General features: G+C 41.5%; 1 protein-coding gene across 1 annotated transcript in view; it reads left to right on the top strand.

The window, feature by feature from the left end:
* The window catches only part of ITPR1 (inositol 1,4,5-trisphosphate receptor type 1), a 314,399-nt gene that overhangs the window by 110,958 nt on the left and 186,106 nt on the right, over positions 1-17,335 (top strand). The window contains exons 5-10 of the mRNA XM_057706415.1: positions 1,501-1,616; positions 11,253-11,339; positions 13,389-13,547; positions 15,708-15,806; positions 16,919-17,002; positions 17,085-17,231. Of these exons, the coding sequence (XP_057562398.1) occupies positions 1,501-1,616; positions 11,253-11,339; positions 13,389-13,547; positions 15,708-15,806; positions 16,919-17,002; positions 17,085-17,231 (692 nt within the window). The remainder of the gene's footprint in view (positions 1-1,500; positions 1,617-11,252; positions 11,340-13,388; positions 13,548-15,707; positions 15,807-16,918; positions 17,003-17,084; positions 17,232-17,335) is intronic.

Raw genomic sequence — 17,335 nt, 5'->3', positions numbered from 1 at the left:
ATTTGCAAATCCTATGTGTCAAATGGTAAAATTTTCAGGGAGTGAGCATTAATTTTAATTAGTTTTTTAGAGCAGTTATTTCTAAACTTTTTTGATGGCATATCCCTATCAAAAAATTTTGACAAAAATACCCCTAAACTATGTGTGTGTGTATGTGTTTAAAAGTTATATACGTGTTACTATACAATATATTGTATACATTATAAAAGCAAACAGGAAAATATATGTTGATGAAAAAGATTAAGATTAAACAATAATGTGCTGTACTCTTTTCAATTAATTAATTTTTATTGGTTGTGTTGGGTCTTTGTTGTGCATGGGCTTTCTGTAGTTGCGGAGAGCGGGGGCTCCTCTTTGTTGCAGTGCACAATCTTCTTATTGGGGTGGCTTTTCTTATTGCAGAGCATGGGCGGTAGGCGTGCGGGCTTCAGTACTTGTGGGACTCCGGCTCCGTAGTTGTGGCTTACAGGCTTTAGAGCGCAGGCTCAGTAGTTGTGGCGCACGGGCTTAGTTGCTCTGCAGCATGTGGGATCTTCCCAGACCAGGGCTCGAACCCATGTCCCCTGCATTGGCAGGCGGATTCTTAACCACTGAGCCCCATGTGGTGTACTCTTAATCATGATTAACATATTATCATGAATACCTTAAGGCACATGGGTACTTTAAGAGTAATAGTCATCATTAGAGACAACATTTAAAATGTTTTTTTAAACGGTTTTTAATAGCTGGGTGACTTTTTCTCAGCTCTGATTAGATCATCATTACTTTTCCCTTTTCTTATTTGTGGGGTTCGCATTTCTACTATCTTCGGTATCTTGATTTCACTGCAGACATCTTTGGAAGCCACTAGTCCATTCTATGAGTTAGTTGTACTACATAAAACAATGTAAAAAGCCACGAGCCCAGGCATTCCTAGACAGAAGCACACCACCATGCACTGAGAGAGAGGGACAGAATGTCTCAGTGCAGGTTCATCTGTTTTCTTCCTGCTCCCCAGAGAACCATCTTGTAAACAACACTCAAGAGACCATTGCCCAAGGAGGTGCTTCCAAATAAGCTTCTGTTTTTTTTTTTTTTTTCAAAATGCAGTTAAATTGAAGAGAGTAGGATTTATATCCACAAATGCTTGTATGTGCTGTTGCATGTAGTGAGAATACTGCCCTTAAGTGTGCTCATCATAAAGGAAAGGAGATCACTCGGGGGCAGCCCTGAGAGCTCTGGATTTGGACTCAGAGTCCCAGCTCTACCACTGACTGGCTGTGTGACAGCAGACAAGTGACTTACTTTCTAAAAGTTTCCTTTTCCTCCTCTCTAACCTCACATAGTGGTGGTGAGAATTAAAAGCCAAAGGAGAGGTTTATAAAAGGGCCTTGTAACTTGTCATTTATATTTACATGCAATTTATAATGCCTTACAGAAATAAAAGGGGAAAGTTTTTTCCACAGGTTGAGTGTACATACTTCCTCAGTGACAATTTTTCCTTGTTCGTTTCGCTTCTAGATTGCCTCTTTAAACTATGTCCCATGAATCGCTACTCTGCTCAGAAGCAGTTCTGGAAAGCTGCTAAGCCAGGAGCCAACAGCACGACAGACGCAGTGCTGCTCAACAAACTGCACGTACGTAGCGGGATGGGGCCCCGGGGCGAGGTCTCATGAGACGCCACATGGGTTGTGTCTGAGTGGAGGGGGTTGGGAAGATGAGTTTTGCAGCCCTCCAGCCCTGGATACCGGCTTTCGTATAGTCTTTGATCAACGGGTGAAAGGGAACTGACCCTAAGGAAAGATGGGTCGTGGTCATCCTGAGATGTCTCGAGAGTTACTTTTTTTTTTAGCCATTCCCTTTCCGGGATGGCTTTGGGTAGAGTACTGGTTATGAGCACAGACTCAGGAAGTGAACTGCCCAGATTTGAATGCTGCCTGCACCACTCACTAGCTGGCTGTCTTGGGTGAATTTCTTAGCTATTTTGTGCCTCTATTACATCATCTGTAAAATGGGAGTGATGATAATGTCCACATCAAGAGGTTGTTGTGAGGATTACATGCAGCGACGCATAAAAGGCACATGAACAGTGCCTGGCACATGATAAGTGCTCAGTTAATTTTTGCTATTATCATTGTATTTCTCTTGTCTATTAGTTGGCATATAAAAGAGATGCTCATTCCACTGCTGATATGCTGTGTGACCATAAGCAAATTTTTGAGCCTCTCTGAGCCTGTTTCTCCATCTATCAAAGGATGACCTAATTCTTCCATGAGGCTGATCTGTGTGGTGCTTCTTTGAGAGGTTGAGAAGAGAGACATGACGTATATCCAATATAGTATTATTGAAATTGCAGTCCATCCCCATCCACGTGTTGTGCTTTATTTTTCTCCACGTCACTTATCATGATCTTTCTAATTTATTGATCGGCTGTCTACCCCCACTAACATGTAAAGGACTCAAGGGCAGAAATTTGTGTCAGATTTGCTCATTGCTGCATCCCTCTTGCCTACAACATGTGGTCGGCACTCAAATATTTACTTACTGAATTTAAAATAAAAAGCTCTTTCCCGGGACTTAGTGATGATAGTTGAGGATGGTAGGGTATCCGTGAGCACGTGGGGCTCGTGCTTGCTCTGTCTGTGACTAATAAATGGCAGAGTCACAAGGTAGGGCTCATACGTAGGGCTCCTTTATTCGGCACATGCTGTGTTAGGAGTGAGGGGCTCCAGGCATGAAGAGAAGACCCGGTCCCTCACCTCCGTGAGCGGATCCTCCAGGGCGAGGACACACGAGCACACGTTGCCCTTAAAACGGAATGCAGACTTCATGCCTGCTGGCCCCTGCTTCTCCTCTGAGGCTTCCGAACTGTACTCACTATGCTCCAGCCAGACGCACTCTATTTCCTTTCATTTTATTTTTTTGAGCACCGCAGACTCTTAGTCTCACGACCTTAGTGCTTGCACTTTGTCCCGACTTTGCCTAAGCTAAGACCTCTTCCTCCTGCGTCTCTCAGTTTGAGTCATCTCAGCGATGTCTCTCCCCACCTCCTTATCGAAGCCGTGTCTTGCTTGCTTTACTCCATCATAGCACCCTGTTTGTATCTTTTTCAGCTGATGATAGTCTGCGATTATATTTAACAGTTCCCTTAATTATCATGTCACTCATTAGAATGACAAGCCCACAAGATGAGGAGTGGAGTCTGTCTTGTTCACCACTGTATCCCCAGTGCCTTGTAATAGTGTCTGGCACATAGTAGACGCTCAAGAAATAGTTCTTGAATAAATGAGTGAGCACCATGCTAGGGGACGGTGATAAAACTGTGACAGTGTCTTAACCCTCTGGGAGTATAATAGCTAATTAAGTGTAAAGAGGTACAGCTGTGGCAAGGAGTATTCTAGGGCAAACCACCGAGGCTGTGGGAGCATCTAGAAGGGGCACCCATATCCACTTTTGTGAATCAGGGTTGGTGATGTGGTAGTCAGGGAGGGCTTCCTGGAGGAAGAGGAGGTGACAAGCCTCAGAGTGAGGCATCTGTGGGAGTGCGAGGGTAGGAGAAAAAAACAAAACAAAACCAACAGAAACAAAGAGATTGCTTTGAAGGCTTCCAGGACTGCATCATTATTTTAATGGTTTTAGGGCAGATATTCTCAACCTAAGCAGACCCATGGCTCCTTCTGAATAGCAAATATTATATAACTGTATGAACAGGAAATAAAATTTATAAATAACATAATCTCCCAAGATACCAGTGTTTTGAAACTGAATTATAAAGGCAAAATAAAAGGAAAATAATAAATTTTATAATTGTATACATTATTAAGTTAATGCTCAGGCACAGTCACTCTAGAGAACATAAGGAAATAAATGTTTGTACCTAACTCTAGTTTTTGCCATTAAAATCGTGAAATGAAGGAGAGGAAAAGAAAGGAAGTAAGTGCTAATATAAACCCCAGTAGTGAGGCAGCCAAAGACTATGGCTGACGTAGGTCTCTAGCACTGGTGACCCAAAAAGCATGTTTTCCATAATGTGATTTCCCAAAATGGTCAGCTGCTCTTGGTAATGTTATGAAGAATGCAAAATACACTCTTCTCTTTAGTAACACTCACATTTTTCGAAAATGCATTAATAATAGTATTAATTAAACCATGCAGAACCGTACTTTGTGTTCATGTGTAAAGTGGAGTTAGAGGCTTGGCTCAGAAATTGCATGCAGCTTTTTAACCCATGTGACTGTCCACCGGAATACCAAATTGTATGGGAGGAACAAGGCTTCTTCTTTGAATAGGATTGTGCTATGCGTTTCAGGGCATCTGGTGTCCCTGGCTCTTGTCCATGGAGTATCAGTGGTGATCTTCTCCTCCCCCAGTCATTGTGACGATCCAGGATGCCCCCACAGTCTGTACTGGGAGCATGGGAATCTAGTCAAATGGGTAGGATAGGCTGCTCAATTCTGCATGTCTCCTGGGAGAGCTACTTAGCACGTATTCCTGTGGAGTTATCTTGGTGGAAGGAGTGGCTTTCTTTAATAGTCCTGCAGCCCCTTTTCTTGGCTGAAAATGATTCTGTGCAATGAGATCTTCTTAGTCCATCTCAAACCCTTTCTTCTTCTACATTTTTTTAAACAATTTTATTGAGATATAATTGACATACGAAAAACCTGCATGTATTTAAAGTGTACAATTTGGTATTTTTTATTAGTAGTGTATATATGGCAATCCCAATCTCCCAGTTCATCCCCCGTCTAACTCCCCTTTCTAATCCCCCCCTTCTCCCCTTGGTGTCCTTATGTTTGTTCTCTACACCTGTCTCTATTTCTGCCTTGCAAACCAGTTGATCTGTACGATTTTTCTCGATTCCGCATATATATGTGTTAATATACTATATTTGTTTTTTTCTTTCTGGCTTACTTCACTCTTTATGACAGTCTCTAGGTCCATCCATGTGTACAAATGACCCAATTTCATTCCTTTTTATGGCTGAGTAATATTCCATTGTATATATGTACCACATCTTCTTTATCCATTTGTCTGTTGATGGACATTCAGGTTGCTTCCATGACCTGGCTATTGTAAATAGGGCTCCAGTGAACATTAGGATGCATGTGTCTTTTTGAATTATCATTTTCTCTGTGTATATGCCCAGTAGTGGGATTGATGGGTCATATGGTAATTCCATTTTTAGTTTTTTAAGGAACCTCCATGCTGTTCTCCATAGTGGCTGTATCAATTTGCATTCCCAACAGTGCAAGAGGGTTCCCTTTTCTCCACTCCCTCTCCAGCATTTATTGTTTGTAGATTTTCTGATGATGCCCATTCTAACCAGTGTGAGGTGATATCTCATTGTAGTTTTGATTTGCATTTCTCTAATAATGAGTGATGTTGAGCAGCTTTTCATGTGCCTCTTGGCCATCCGTATGTCTTCTTTGGAGAAATGCCTATTTAGGTCTTCTGCCCAGTTTTTGATTGGGTTGTTTATTTTTTTGATATTGAGCTGCATGAATTGTTTATCTATTTTGGAGATTAATCATTTGTTGATTCGTTTGCAAATATTTTCTCCCATTCTGTGGGTTGTCTTTTTGTCTTGTTTATAGCTTCCTTTTCTGTGCAAAAGCTTTTAAGTTTCATTAGGTCCCACTTGTTTATTTTTGTTTTTATTTGCATTACTCTAGGAGGTGGGTGAAAAAAGATATCTTGCTGTGATTTTCCTACGCTTTTTATAGCAGGGGTTGTAACTTCAGATTCCTCGTGGCCAAGCAGGAAGCCAGTTGGAACAAAGGGGCCTTGGTGGGCTGGATTGCTAATTGGCAAGTGCCTGTGTGCGGGTCTGGGGGCAGCTTTGCTTCTCTGCCGTTGCTGCGTGGGAGGGTGGGCCTAGAGCTGCAGTCTCATCTGCTTCTTTAAGAGAAGCTAAAAATCCAAGCTTTGATGTGTCATCTCTCAATTTTTAAAAAATGTTGGCAGCTAATTCCATTACAGTTTAAAACATAGGCTCAACATCAACTCAGGAATGGCTCAGGCAGGAAGGTGTTCTTTGGCCACCCGTTTGCAGCCTGTGGTGTGTGTGTTGTTTCATCAGCAGTTCCTTTTCACGGTCCTTCCCGCAAATGAGCCATGAAAAACACCACACAGTTGAAAAAGGCGATCCTAAAGATGACCGAGAACGTTGAACTCCTTACTAAAATAAATAATGAATTTTCTCTTTCGTGCTCTTTTTGCTTTAAATAAATTTTCAAAGGAAACCAGCACTGCCCCCTGATTCAGGATTACTGACGTGACTTGCAGGTCTTGGCTGTTAACTTTCTGCAGTTCCTGCTTTCCTGCTTGGCTGGACCTTTTCTTCCCCCCTAGTGTCTGAAAGTCACCCACGTGTTCTAGTGCCGTCATTAAGATGTTGTATTTTGGGCAGCCTCTTGCCTTTGGGGACGGATGACCAGTCTCCAGTGGGTTTTCATTTTTATTTTTGCCGACTACTGTGGAGCACCCCAATCAAAGGTCAGATTATTTTAAATTAATGCCATTTAAGGAATTAGTTGTCTAGACCACTTGACTTCCTTTTGACTAGGATATGCAACATGCCACCAGCTCTCTGAAGGACAATGACATCTAGTGGCTGGTTGCTGTGTGTGTCTGTTCCTTCTGAAAGAATAACTGGATTCCAACTCCCCTGGTCATGAATTCCCAGGACTCTTGGCAGAATGAGCTTTCCCCACGCACAAATCACATAATTTCTTCTAAGGGCCTTGACTGCCATTTCCTGACAGCGTTTTTACCTGTTACCTTGAAACAGCACCTGTCTTGTTTTGGTTCTGAGAAATGGTTTTGGCTCTTTCTTTCATTATGTTAGGGTGTAGCTTTGACAAGCTAGGAAGAACACGAGGAGTGACAAGTCTTTATTGTCATTTGCAGCCTGAGTCCTGCCTTGCTTGTTTTTAATTTGACGTTTCTGTTATGTAAATCAGAGCTTGTTGACCTTAAATAAATAACTTTTCCCCACTGTTCTAGTGACATCTCTGTAGTAATTTAATAATGATTTCTCTATTTCTGAAATAAAATAACAGGTGACTGTGGTGGGGTTGACCTTGATGTTGCTTAGGGAATATCCATGGTGAATCATGGTGGTAGAGACAGTAGCATAGAGTGTGATTTCTCTCTTAGGAATTGAGAACTGTCCTCAGCCCACTATGTAAGGGAAAAGAGCAACAGGTACTTAAATTATTGGGATTTTTAAACATTGAAAAGGTAGCACATTTAGGATGGCTTTTTAAAAATCCAGGCTTCTTGCCACAGAGATAGGATGAAGATGTCTCTGAAGAAATGACATGTGCTTATTGTAGGAAGAGAGTTCCAAACTATACATGAGTAAGAAAAAGAAAAGAAATGATATCATCTCTAAATCTTAATCCTCAAAGATAATCTTGGCGTGTGCCCTGGTCCCCCATCCCCTACTTTATTCCTTTATCTCTGTATTTTAAAGTATTAATGAGGACAGGCCATTTCACTTCCCTTTCTTTCACCTACCTTTTCTCCCACTTAATGTGTCATGAATAAATAGGTAGCTCTGTATTTTTAATGGCTACTTGATTACTCTGTGGTCCAGCAGTCTGTGGTTTTAGAGAGCCAGTCCCGGCGGGGGCTGTTCAGGATCCTGACAGTTTTTGCCATTGTGAAAAATAAAATGGTGGTAATGGCCTCGTGCACGTGCCAAATATCTTCTATTAGAGAAACTCCTAGAAACGGGATTGCTAAATCCAAGTTATGCCCATTGAAAAACTTTTCGGTAGGTATTGCTGGATGATTATTCAGAAAGGTTTTACAAATTCACCGTCTTACAGTGTGGGTTCCTCTTTAGAATATACTTGAGGGATTTAATAGACCAGATCACATTTTTTTCAAGGGTAAAAGCAGCCTTGATCAGTGGGCCCAGGTCTAGTCTGTACCGTACTTCCTTTTTTTTAAAATTTATTTTTTACAATTAATTTTTATTGGAGTATAGTTGATTTACAGTGTTGTGTTAGTTTTACTTTCTTTCTATCAATCTTTTGCCTCACCCGCTGAATTAAAAATCATGATGGATTTTTTTTTCTGAAAGCCAAATTATATGTCTGTTATAACAGTAAAACTGGGGGAAGGGAACAAATTTATCAAATAAAACTGGTGGAGTTATCTAAAGACTGATGTGTGAGCTCGAATACATTTATATATTTATGCACTTCGTGAAAGGTGAAGTGAATTAGAGAGTTTTCTCCTTAAACAAAGAGCCCGTATAGGAAAAGTGAATTCTTAGACTGGCCCATAAGCTTAATGCCTGCAATGTTTATTCAGTAGTTATATGTAGACTTGCTCATCATTAAACTTTTTAACGGAGTTTCAGATGTGATATTTTATATTCTTAGATATTTATTCTCCAGTTGTGTATTTTCTGTTCCAATTTTACCTTTCGTATATTTTTAGACAAATGCCCATTAATCTTTAGAGCTGCTGGTGTTTAATTAGTCTTAAATATGAAATATGTGCCTTCTTGGTGACTAATCCGATATTTTCTTTTAGATATGCCAGTGACCATTGGATTACTACTTGTATATTTAGTCTGAGCATAGATAGGACCTTAGTATTTTAGATTAATATTTCTTAGATTGAAGCCACTGGAAATTCTTGAGAGTAAGAGGAACGTCCATGAGACTTTCCCCTCTTAAACAGGAACGCTTATATCATTTAAGTCCAAGAAACAGTACTTTATAATTTTCTAAAGGTGGTGTTCTTTCCGTGTGATGTTTTGAGCAGAGAAAAATTGTATTTCTGTGTTGGAAAGTGTTATTTTATTATACCAAATTCACTGATTTTTCTCTCTCTGACATTTTTTTCTTTCTCAACTTTCACGTCCTTGTTAGCTGAAAACTGCTTAGCAGAAAGAATAAATGGTTCTCTCCAAAGTATAAGCCTGCCTTCCAAGTAGATTCAGTCCAGTGTTTTTTGTTTTTTGAAAACTACCTGCAGAACCTGTGGATACAGTAGAGCTACATGGAGAGGGTATAGCTCAGGCATGAAAATAGGGAGAATGGAGGTTGGGGGAAGGGAGGGAAAGTGTTGATGGAGGGGAAGAGGGAGCGGGGGAGAGCTGTGCCCAGGGCAATTTGGATGCCAAGGATTGCCATGGTGTCTGTGCTGGTATTATTTCTGGATGTCTCTTGAACCCAGTGGATGTTACCTTTTCGTAACTGAGAATAGCAGGCCAGTAACTAATTCCCAAAGAGAAAGAGGGAGGCCCCTGAATAGACCATTGTTTTAAAGGGTGGAGACCCATGTGGCAAATTTGCAGTCATCTACATGAACGTAGGCAGAGCTTTACCCTCCTATGATGAGATTTCTTTTTGGGTTAGGATTGTTTGGTGCAGCTTATTTTTCTCAAAAGATGTGCCTTCCTAAAAATACCTACACTCCAGGTAGAGGTAAAGCAGATGCTGAATTCAAAGGAAATGGAAATATTCTTCACCTAGACAACCTTGTTCACTTTTTGAAATTCTCATCATTAAAACATTTCTTAGTTACAGAAACATGTATATAGCAATAATGGTTAAAATTTATTGAATGCCTGTTTGTGTCTGGTATGCATTTTCTCTAATCTCCACGATTAGAGAGAGAAAAAGGTTTGTATTGTCCTCATTTTGTGGATGAAAATACTGAGTGAGGCTTGGTGAGATTAAATGACTTGGTCAAGATGATAAAGCTCGTCTGTGGTGGAACCAAGACTAAGTCCAGAAGGGTCCTATGGAAATATGGATGTGTTACCTGGGAAAGAAGCCCATTAACCCACTGGCATCTGGTAGCATCTTGCGTCAAGGCAAGGGGAGATTCTAGGAAGAGAACACTGGAAACGATTCTGAAGTACATCATTGGTCATCATCACGCTTTTATCACACATCAGATTAAATACTGTATTTCCTCTCTGTAATTTTACTTTTGTTTTACTTAGTCTGGAGTTGTCAGATAGGGGTTGGAACAGCAGTTGAGTTGCCTAGGATGAAAGTAGTTCCCCTTGAGCGTGGTTATAATACGCTAACAGTGCTTGCAGAGTTGCACAGGTAAACTAAGGAAAAGTGACTGAGCAGGTTGGGGGCCTTGGCAGGCTGTTGTGGGAACCCACTATTCAGCTTTACTGCGTTTCCTAGCCTGCCAAAGTTGGGCTAGTAATATCTCCAGCCTCATTTGTAGTTGTATAAATTTGAAGTTAACCCAAATATGGGTATGAGGATTCTCGTACTTGTTGTGTAATTTTTGAAAAGTGATGTTATTAAGCAAAATTTCAAATCTACACAGTAGTAGAGAAAATAGTATAACAGACCTGTTTTGTACCTTCATTCAACTAGCTATGCAGTGTCGACCAAACTCTTTAATCTCTGAGTCTGTTTCCTTTTTATTAAATTGGGATGATGATATCCTCAGGGAAGTCAAACTGCCATGAAAATTAAATAAATTATAATTGGTGTGTCACAATAATAACTAACACTCCATGAATGCTGCAGTGATGAGGTACTGCGCTATGTGATTTCTGCAAGGTGAGGGTCCTATTTTTATTTTCATTTTGCAAAAGAGGAAACTGAGGATTACAGATGTTAAATAACACATTCCAGGTCACAAAACCAGTATTTAAAGCCTATTTTATTTTGTTTCAAAGCTATAAAGAAGGCCTTTATAAATCATAAAAGGGCTATGCACATTCCCTTCCAACCCTACCCTATTTTCTTTAAAAATATATAAGCTTTCGACTTAGTCTTACCCTAAGCAGGTGTCCATGAATTCCTTAAAAAAAGAATACATTTTTTAAAGCTCTTTATTGGAATATAATTGCTTTACACTGTTGTGCCAGTTTTTGAGATACACCAAAGTGAATCAGCTGTATTTATACATGTATCCCCATATCCCCTCCCTCCCGTGACTCCTTCCCACCTTCCTTATCTCACCCCTCTAAGTCATCACCCATCATGGCGTTGATCTCCCTGTGTTATGCAGCAGCTTCCCACTAGGTATCTATTTTACATTTGGTAGTGTAAGAATATATTTTTGAAAACCCAGAAAGTCCATCAAAGAAAGGCATAGTGGAATGCATTCTTGAACCCCTTGGTCATTGCACTTAGGTAGCCTCAGGGTGTACTTAGGTATTTGCTTATTTCTGTGCTTCTTGTTATGGACTGGCTACAATGATTTTGCATTTGTGGTAGAGAAATGTAACCCATTGTTTCCCTCTGTGACCAATCTTCCTCCTCCATGTACAGCATGCTGCAGACTTGGAAAAGAAGCAGAATGAGACAGAAAACAGGAAACTGCTGGGGACCGTGATCCAGTATGGCAACGTGATCCAGGTAGGTCGAAGCCACTCTTCTGTCATGGAGCTGAAACTGAAGCGTTACAAAGAGTGAAAGGAAAAACAAACACATGAAACCTGATTTGGACACATAGGACTCCGTGAAGACAGCCAGTTTATTGCAAAAGGTCTAGCGTGTCTTCTCATGTGGGCTGGACTCTCGGGCTTTTAGTTGATTCTTTCTCAGTGCGAGAGTCTACTTCTCTCCTCTGTAGCTGATAATTTAAAATCTGTCCACATTTTTTAGATGGGAAGCTCTGTATCTGAAGAGGAGCCTGGCTGTTGAGGTTTTGCCTAACTTATTTTGCTTGAAAGTTCTTCATATTTGGCAAAAGGTGGTTCAAGAGCTGGTCGCCAGAAGTGATAAGAGCTATTCTGTACCTTTAGGTAGAATATTTGATGATAGGTCTCATGTCTTACCTCATGGGTTGTGAAGTTTACTTGTTTATCTCTTGTACCTTTAAATTTGACAGGATAAAACACAATTAAAGAAACAGCTGTAACAGGTTTTGCTAAAAAAAAAAAAAAAAAAACCCACCTGGGTCTATCCTTGCAGAAAACAGTGTGTAAAGAAGTCCAGTGCCAAATGTGGTGCTTTTTTTGTTTTTTAAACCACTGTATAATTTTTTAAACCATTGTATAGTTAACTTATAATGTGTTAGTTTCAGGTATACAGCAAAGTGATTCAGTTATATGTATGTATATATATCTATTCTTTTTCAGATTTTTTCCATTATAGGTTATTACAAGATATTGAATATAGTTCCCTGTGCTATACAGTAGGTCCTTGTTGTTTATCTGTTTTATACATTGTAGTGTGTATGTGTTAATCCCAAACTCCTCTCTTACTAATGCTAGTATTAACTTTACAAATGACAAAGGAGTTCCTTCCCGCTTTTTTTCCTGTTAGGTATTGGGCAAGAATTCTCACCGTGCCTCAGGTGGCTCACTAGCAAAATGGGAATAATAATGGTATCTGCTGCCTAGGATGACTGAGAGGTTCCTGTCACAGAGTGTGCTCCGAATACTTATTACCTACCATTTATTATTTTCCCAGCCTGGATCTTGAGATCCACCTGAACGTAATGTCAGGTTCTAAACCCACTAAGTCCAGCATCTGGACAGGTGCGTGGAGGACCAGGGGCCACTCCTCAGAGTCACAACGAAGGCTTGGGAAGGCATTGCCTTCGGCTTGTGAATTGTGGCCAGGTGATGTCAGGGGCTCACGGATCAGACAGGTTACGCCCCTTCTTCCAGTAACCCTGAGGGAAGATTTGCGGGCCTCCTAGGAGTGTTCTAGAAACGGTATCTGTTAACCTGAAAAGGGAGATGCTGGCAGTTGGCCGTGGTGTCCCATGCTAGTCTTACCATTTCTCCAGGGATTGGACAGTCTTTTACAATCCCTTCCATCTTCTGTTACGGATTGTCGAGTTGGGAAGCCTTGGTCAACTCTTCCTGGTCTAGACTTACTATGAGACATTTCCCATTTAGATCTTCAGTCTTTCCATCCCCTTCATGTCACTGTTACCCAAGAATTAAGAGTAGAGTGCTTAGAAATTCAAGGTCGAAGTCCATAGCAGCCATGTTTTTTTCCAAATGAATTGACAGCCCCCTAACGGGGTCACTTATTAAATTGAACTGTTCCTCTTGTTCAAAAGTGCCCTTCCTTAGCTCCAGCTTGTATCAGGGTGTATTCAGACTGCCGTTCTTGAGTCCCTTTACCTGGGGTTAGACCCCTTCCTGCTAACCAATTGCAGAGTGCTGTTCCCAGCTGATGGTGCACTTGACCTGAGCGACATCCATCCTGTCCAGGGCTATGTTGGGGAAAAAAAAAATTTCTTCTTCTCCTCTTCCTTCTACTTCTGCTCCCTTTGCTCTTCCTTCTTTTCTAATCGTTCCCTGCTTTAGGCACTCCTGTGGTTCTCTAACTTCACAGGCGGCTCGGTGGTGGGAGGAATGTTTGATATATATTTTATGTGACGGAGAGAGAGGGGGTAGAGATTCGGAGACGTGCTGACACTCACCTTATTCTCTTGGTGGTTTGCAGCTCTTGCATTTGAAAAGTAATAAATACCTAACAGTGAATAAGAGGCTTCCAGCTCTGCTGGAGAAGAATGCCATGAGAGTGACGCTGGACGAGGCTGGCAACGAGGGGTCCTGGTTTTACATTCAGCCATTCTACAAGCTGCGATCCATCGGAGACAGTGTAAGTGCACACTCCCAGCCCAGGGCGTGCCCCGTGCCAGGCCTCCAGCCATAGCTGTGTGCTGGAGGCGGCTAGGAGAAGTGTGAAGCTGGAGCCAAAGGCTTATCCTGTATGAGGGGGAGGCAATCACTGTGGAAACCAGTGTTTGGGAAACAGGGAGATTTGGAGAGCAGTGTGACCTAAATACAGTAGCTCTGTTTTTTCCTACTGGGCTTCTGAAAAAATCATATGAGCAGCCCATTACTTCAGTAACTTTGCCACGAAAGCAGCTTTCCTATATGAATGTCCTGGGGAGTGTCCCTGTCCTTCTAGATGAGCAGTGGGAAAGAAATGCTTCTCTATTTAGGAAATAAAGTTAGGACAGAAGGATCGAAAAGAAGTAGATCAGGGAAGGAGAGTGGATTTTTAGGATTATCCTCAGTTTTTCTTTGCTCGATAACTCTGCAGGCTCTTCGTTCCATTTCAGTGACTGCGCGTGGTCCTGAGCTGCCTCTCTCCTGAGGGTTCATTAAGTTATAAAGCCCTAGAAATTCTTTCCAGGGTGACTTAGTACAGTTTTGATATCTGTTAGCTACCTTAGTAAGTCATTATGTGGGCACATACGTAACAGTGAAGATGTTTAAATGCTATCTGCTGTACTTCCAGCCTTGTTAAGATTCTGAAATAGTTGTTTTCTACCAAAAAGAAATATGTAATTAAACAGTGGGAAATCTTGTCAAAAAGCTCAACTCGCCTTCACCTGAAACTGAATTTTGACTTTTTTTTTTTTAATATTTACGTATACAAGCTTTGGGTGGTTTAAACACATTTTAATCTATACGTTTGTGTGTGTATTAGAGTATATACGGTACAGCTGAAGCATGCAGTGCTGGAGCATCCCTCCCCCCGCCCCCCCGCGGCTGGTGTTCGGGACTCAGTGATCATCAGCTGGGGGTAGAAGAGCAAGTCCAGCAGAGTTTAGGGTTCACCTGAAGGGTTGGGTTTTTTGACATGTGGAACTTATATTCATTGGGAGTTACAGAAAATTTAGTTGCGTGTGTCGCCCAGCTGTATCAGACTGAGAAGAGATGGGTTTTACATCTTAGGAAGCCATCCTTTCCGTTCTTCTTCCTTCCATTCCCATAATAAAGGACAAGGATGCTGTGTCCTGAACTTCATTTTTAGCAGGTCCTTTGCGTTCCTGTCCTTTAAGCTCATCTGTTTAGCTGTGCCTTCGTTAAGAAAGTAAGATGGACTTGAATACTTGTAGAACAGTGCTTTTCAAAGCACAGGTATTCATCCACTCGTGGGCCAAGAGATCAGTTTAGTCGCTTGGGACTCTCATTTGAGAAGGTGGTGGAACAGACAGTGTCAAGCTGAGTTAAACATAATGGGGATAAGATTGGGGGGTAACTTTTGTTTTTGATAAATAGAGATGTCTATATCTATACATATACATGCATATGTGTATATACACATACATACATATACACATACAGCCACGTAAGTCTGTGTGACTGCATGTATGACTGAGTCATACGTAATACGACTTTTCAAAAAAAGTATAAAAGTCATTGCTTTAGAAATATAAATTTATAGCTTTATTCTTTCAAAGATAAAGACTTACTTCAGACAATATTCTGCTCCTACTGCCAAAATTTAGAGCCTGTTTGTACAAGCGCCTTAACTAAAGCTAATGAACATAGCGATTTTTTCTTCCTGCTCTTGTACCGACTTTGAAATCACCTTTGAATAATCAGTGACAGCTGTGGGCAGAAATTTACCCTTAGGCTTGTAAACATCACCCCTTCCTGGGCAGGGTCAGGCATTGGGTTTCTAAAATTTTTTATTTTTTTTGAAATTCCATTCTTTATATAGTTTTTAATTCTATTTTAAATTAGAGTATAGTTGATTAACAATGATGCAGTAGTTACAGGTATATAGCAAGGTGATTTAGTTATAGCCATACAGACATCCATCCTTTTTCACGTTCTTTTCCCATTTGGGTTATTACAGAATATTGAGCTGAGTTAATGGTGCGTTTGTGCTGTATTATTCTGCCTGCTAGAAGCTGGGCCTTCTTCCATGCAGGCTCTTACAGCTCCTCCCAGAGCTGGCCGCTGGTCAGTCTGCAGTCCTGACCTGTTTTGTGAAATTCTCTATTGGTCCTTTCCTTTCCAGGTGGTCATAGGTGACAAGGTTGTTCTGAACCCTGTGAACGCTGGCCAGCCCTTACACGCCAGCAGCCATCAGCTGGTGGATAACCCAGGCTGCAATGAGGTAAGGGAACTCACGTGATGAGATGCTGCAGGAGCAGGCCTTCCTGGCGTGCAGCATGTGTGTGCTAACAGTGACTTGAGTAGTGACTCAGGGCAGTGTACCCATTCTGCAGGTGAGCAAAACTGAGACCCAAAACCAGGCCTGCCACATGAGGTTGTGCAAGCCTGTTCAGTGGGTAGGGACTGATAGTCACCTCAGGGCTCAGTTTGCTAAGCTTTGTATCCCAGGGAGATTATGTTCTAATTTCTTAAATAAGAAAAGGTCCCTCTTTACCAAATTTTTTTGGCCAGAAGGGCACCATTTTCTAACTGGTCTCCCTAAAGGGAGTGCCTGTGGCTAATTCCTAAGAAGGGGGCACTGCTGGCCATCAGCAGCCCTGCAAGAGTGATATCTTGCTTTTGGCAATACGTCTACTTAATTGGCAGTTATTGGACACAAGGACAGTAACTTGATTGTGACATAAATGTTTGCCTAATGGTGGAGAACACAAGCTTTGGAGTCAGATAGATATGGATTCAAATCCCCAATCTGCTCTTCCCTACCTCTGTGACTGTAGGTTCATTACTCAGTCTCCCTGGGCGTCAGTTTTCCCACCTCTGAATTGGGCATGATGCTTATTGCTGTTTTTTAGGATATTGCTGAGGGCTAAATGTATTAGTGAATGTTAGCCCAGTGCGTGGCATGTATGTAATGTACAAACAATGGCTGTATCATTAACGTTTTAAAATGGTATACGTTGGACTTTTTTTTTTTTTTTTGCCTTTTGTAGCTCATCCCATTTTATACATACTTGTTTTCATTGGGCCTTTACTTTTTGGCCATAGAACAAGAGACTTGGGGAAAAAAAGAAGATACCATTCCAGGAGGGCAGGAAGCTTGGCTCTGTTAGCCACAGTTGGAGCGAACATACTGACTGGTACAAATGAGCTAGTTATTACTGAAGACTTCTAACAGGGCCAGTCGAATTTGCAGGTTCTGTGATCTTAATGGTGTCAGTCTTTAGGTTTGGAGGGCTGAAGCACAGCCTGGCGTGTTGGGCAGAAACACGGCATTTTGGGGGCAGGAAGACACAGTTGTTGAGGGGTATGTGAAACAAATACTTTGTTTTCTAGGTCAATTCCGTCAACTGCAATACAAGCTGGAAAATAGTCCTTTTCATGAAATGGAGTGACAACAAAGATGACATTTTGAAGGGGGTAAGTCTGATACTTGACAGGCTCCTCTTTAGTGCTCCTTTTAAATGCATTCTCCTTCATTCCTCTGTGTGTTGACTGTTAGGGTGACGTGGTGAGGCTCTTCCACGCCGAGCAGGAGAAGTTTCTCACCTGCGACGAACACAGGAAGAAGCAGCATGTCTTCCTGAGGACTACCGGCCGGCAGTCAGCCACATCTGCCACTAGTTCAAAAGCCCTGTGGGAGGTGGAGGTAAGGGATGGGGTGGGGCAGGCAGGGGGAAAGGACTTCTGCGTTTATAGGAATACGTCGCATCGAGATACTTAAACCCTCCTCGTTCCAAAAATGGGTTGGGG

This window comes from Hippopotamus amphibius, chromosome 13, assembly GCF_030028045.1.
Source record: "Hippopotamus amphibius kiboko isolate mHipAmp2 chromosome 13, mHipAmp2.hap2, whole genome shotgun sequence".
NCBI lineage: Eukaryota > Metazoa > Chordata > Mammalia > Artiodactyla > Hippopotamidae > Hippopotamus > Hippopotamus amphibius.
The sequence above is the reverse complement of the archived record's forward strand: the minus strand, read 5'-3'. Positions and strand labels throughout refer to the sequence as shown.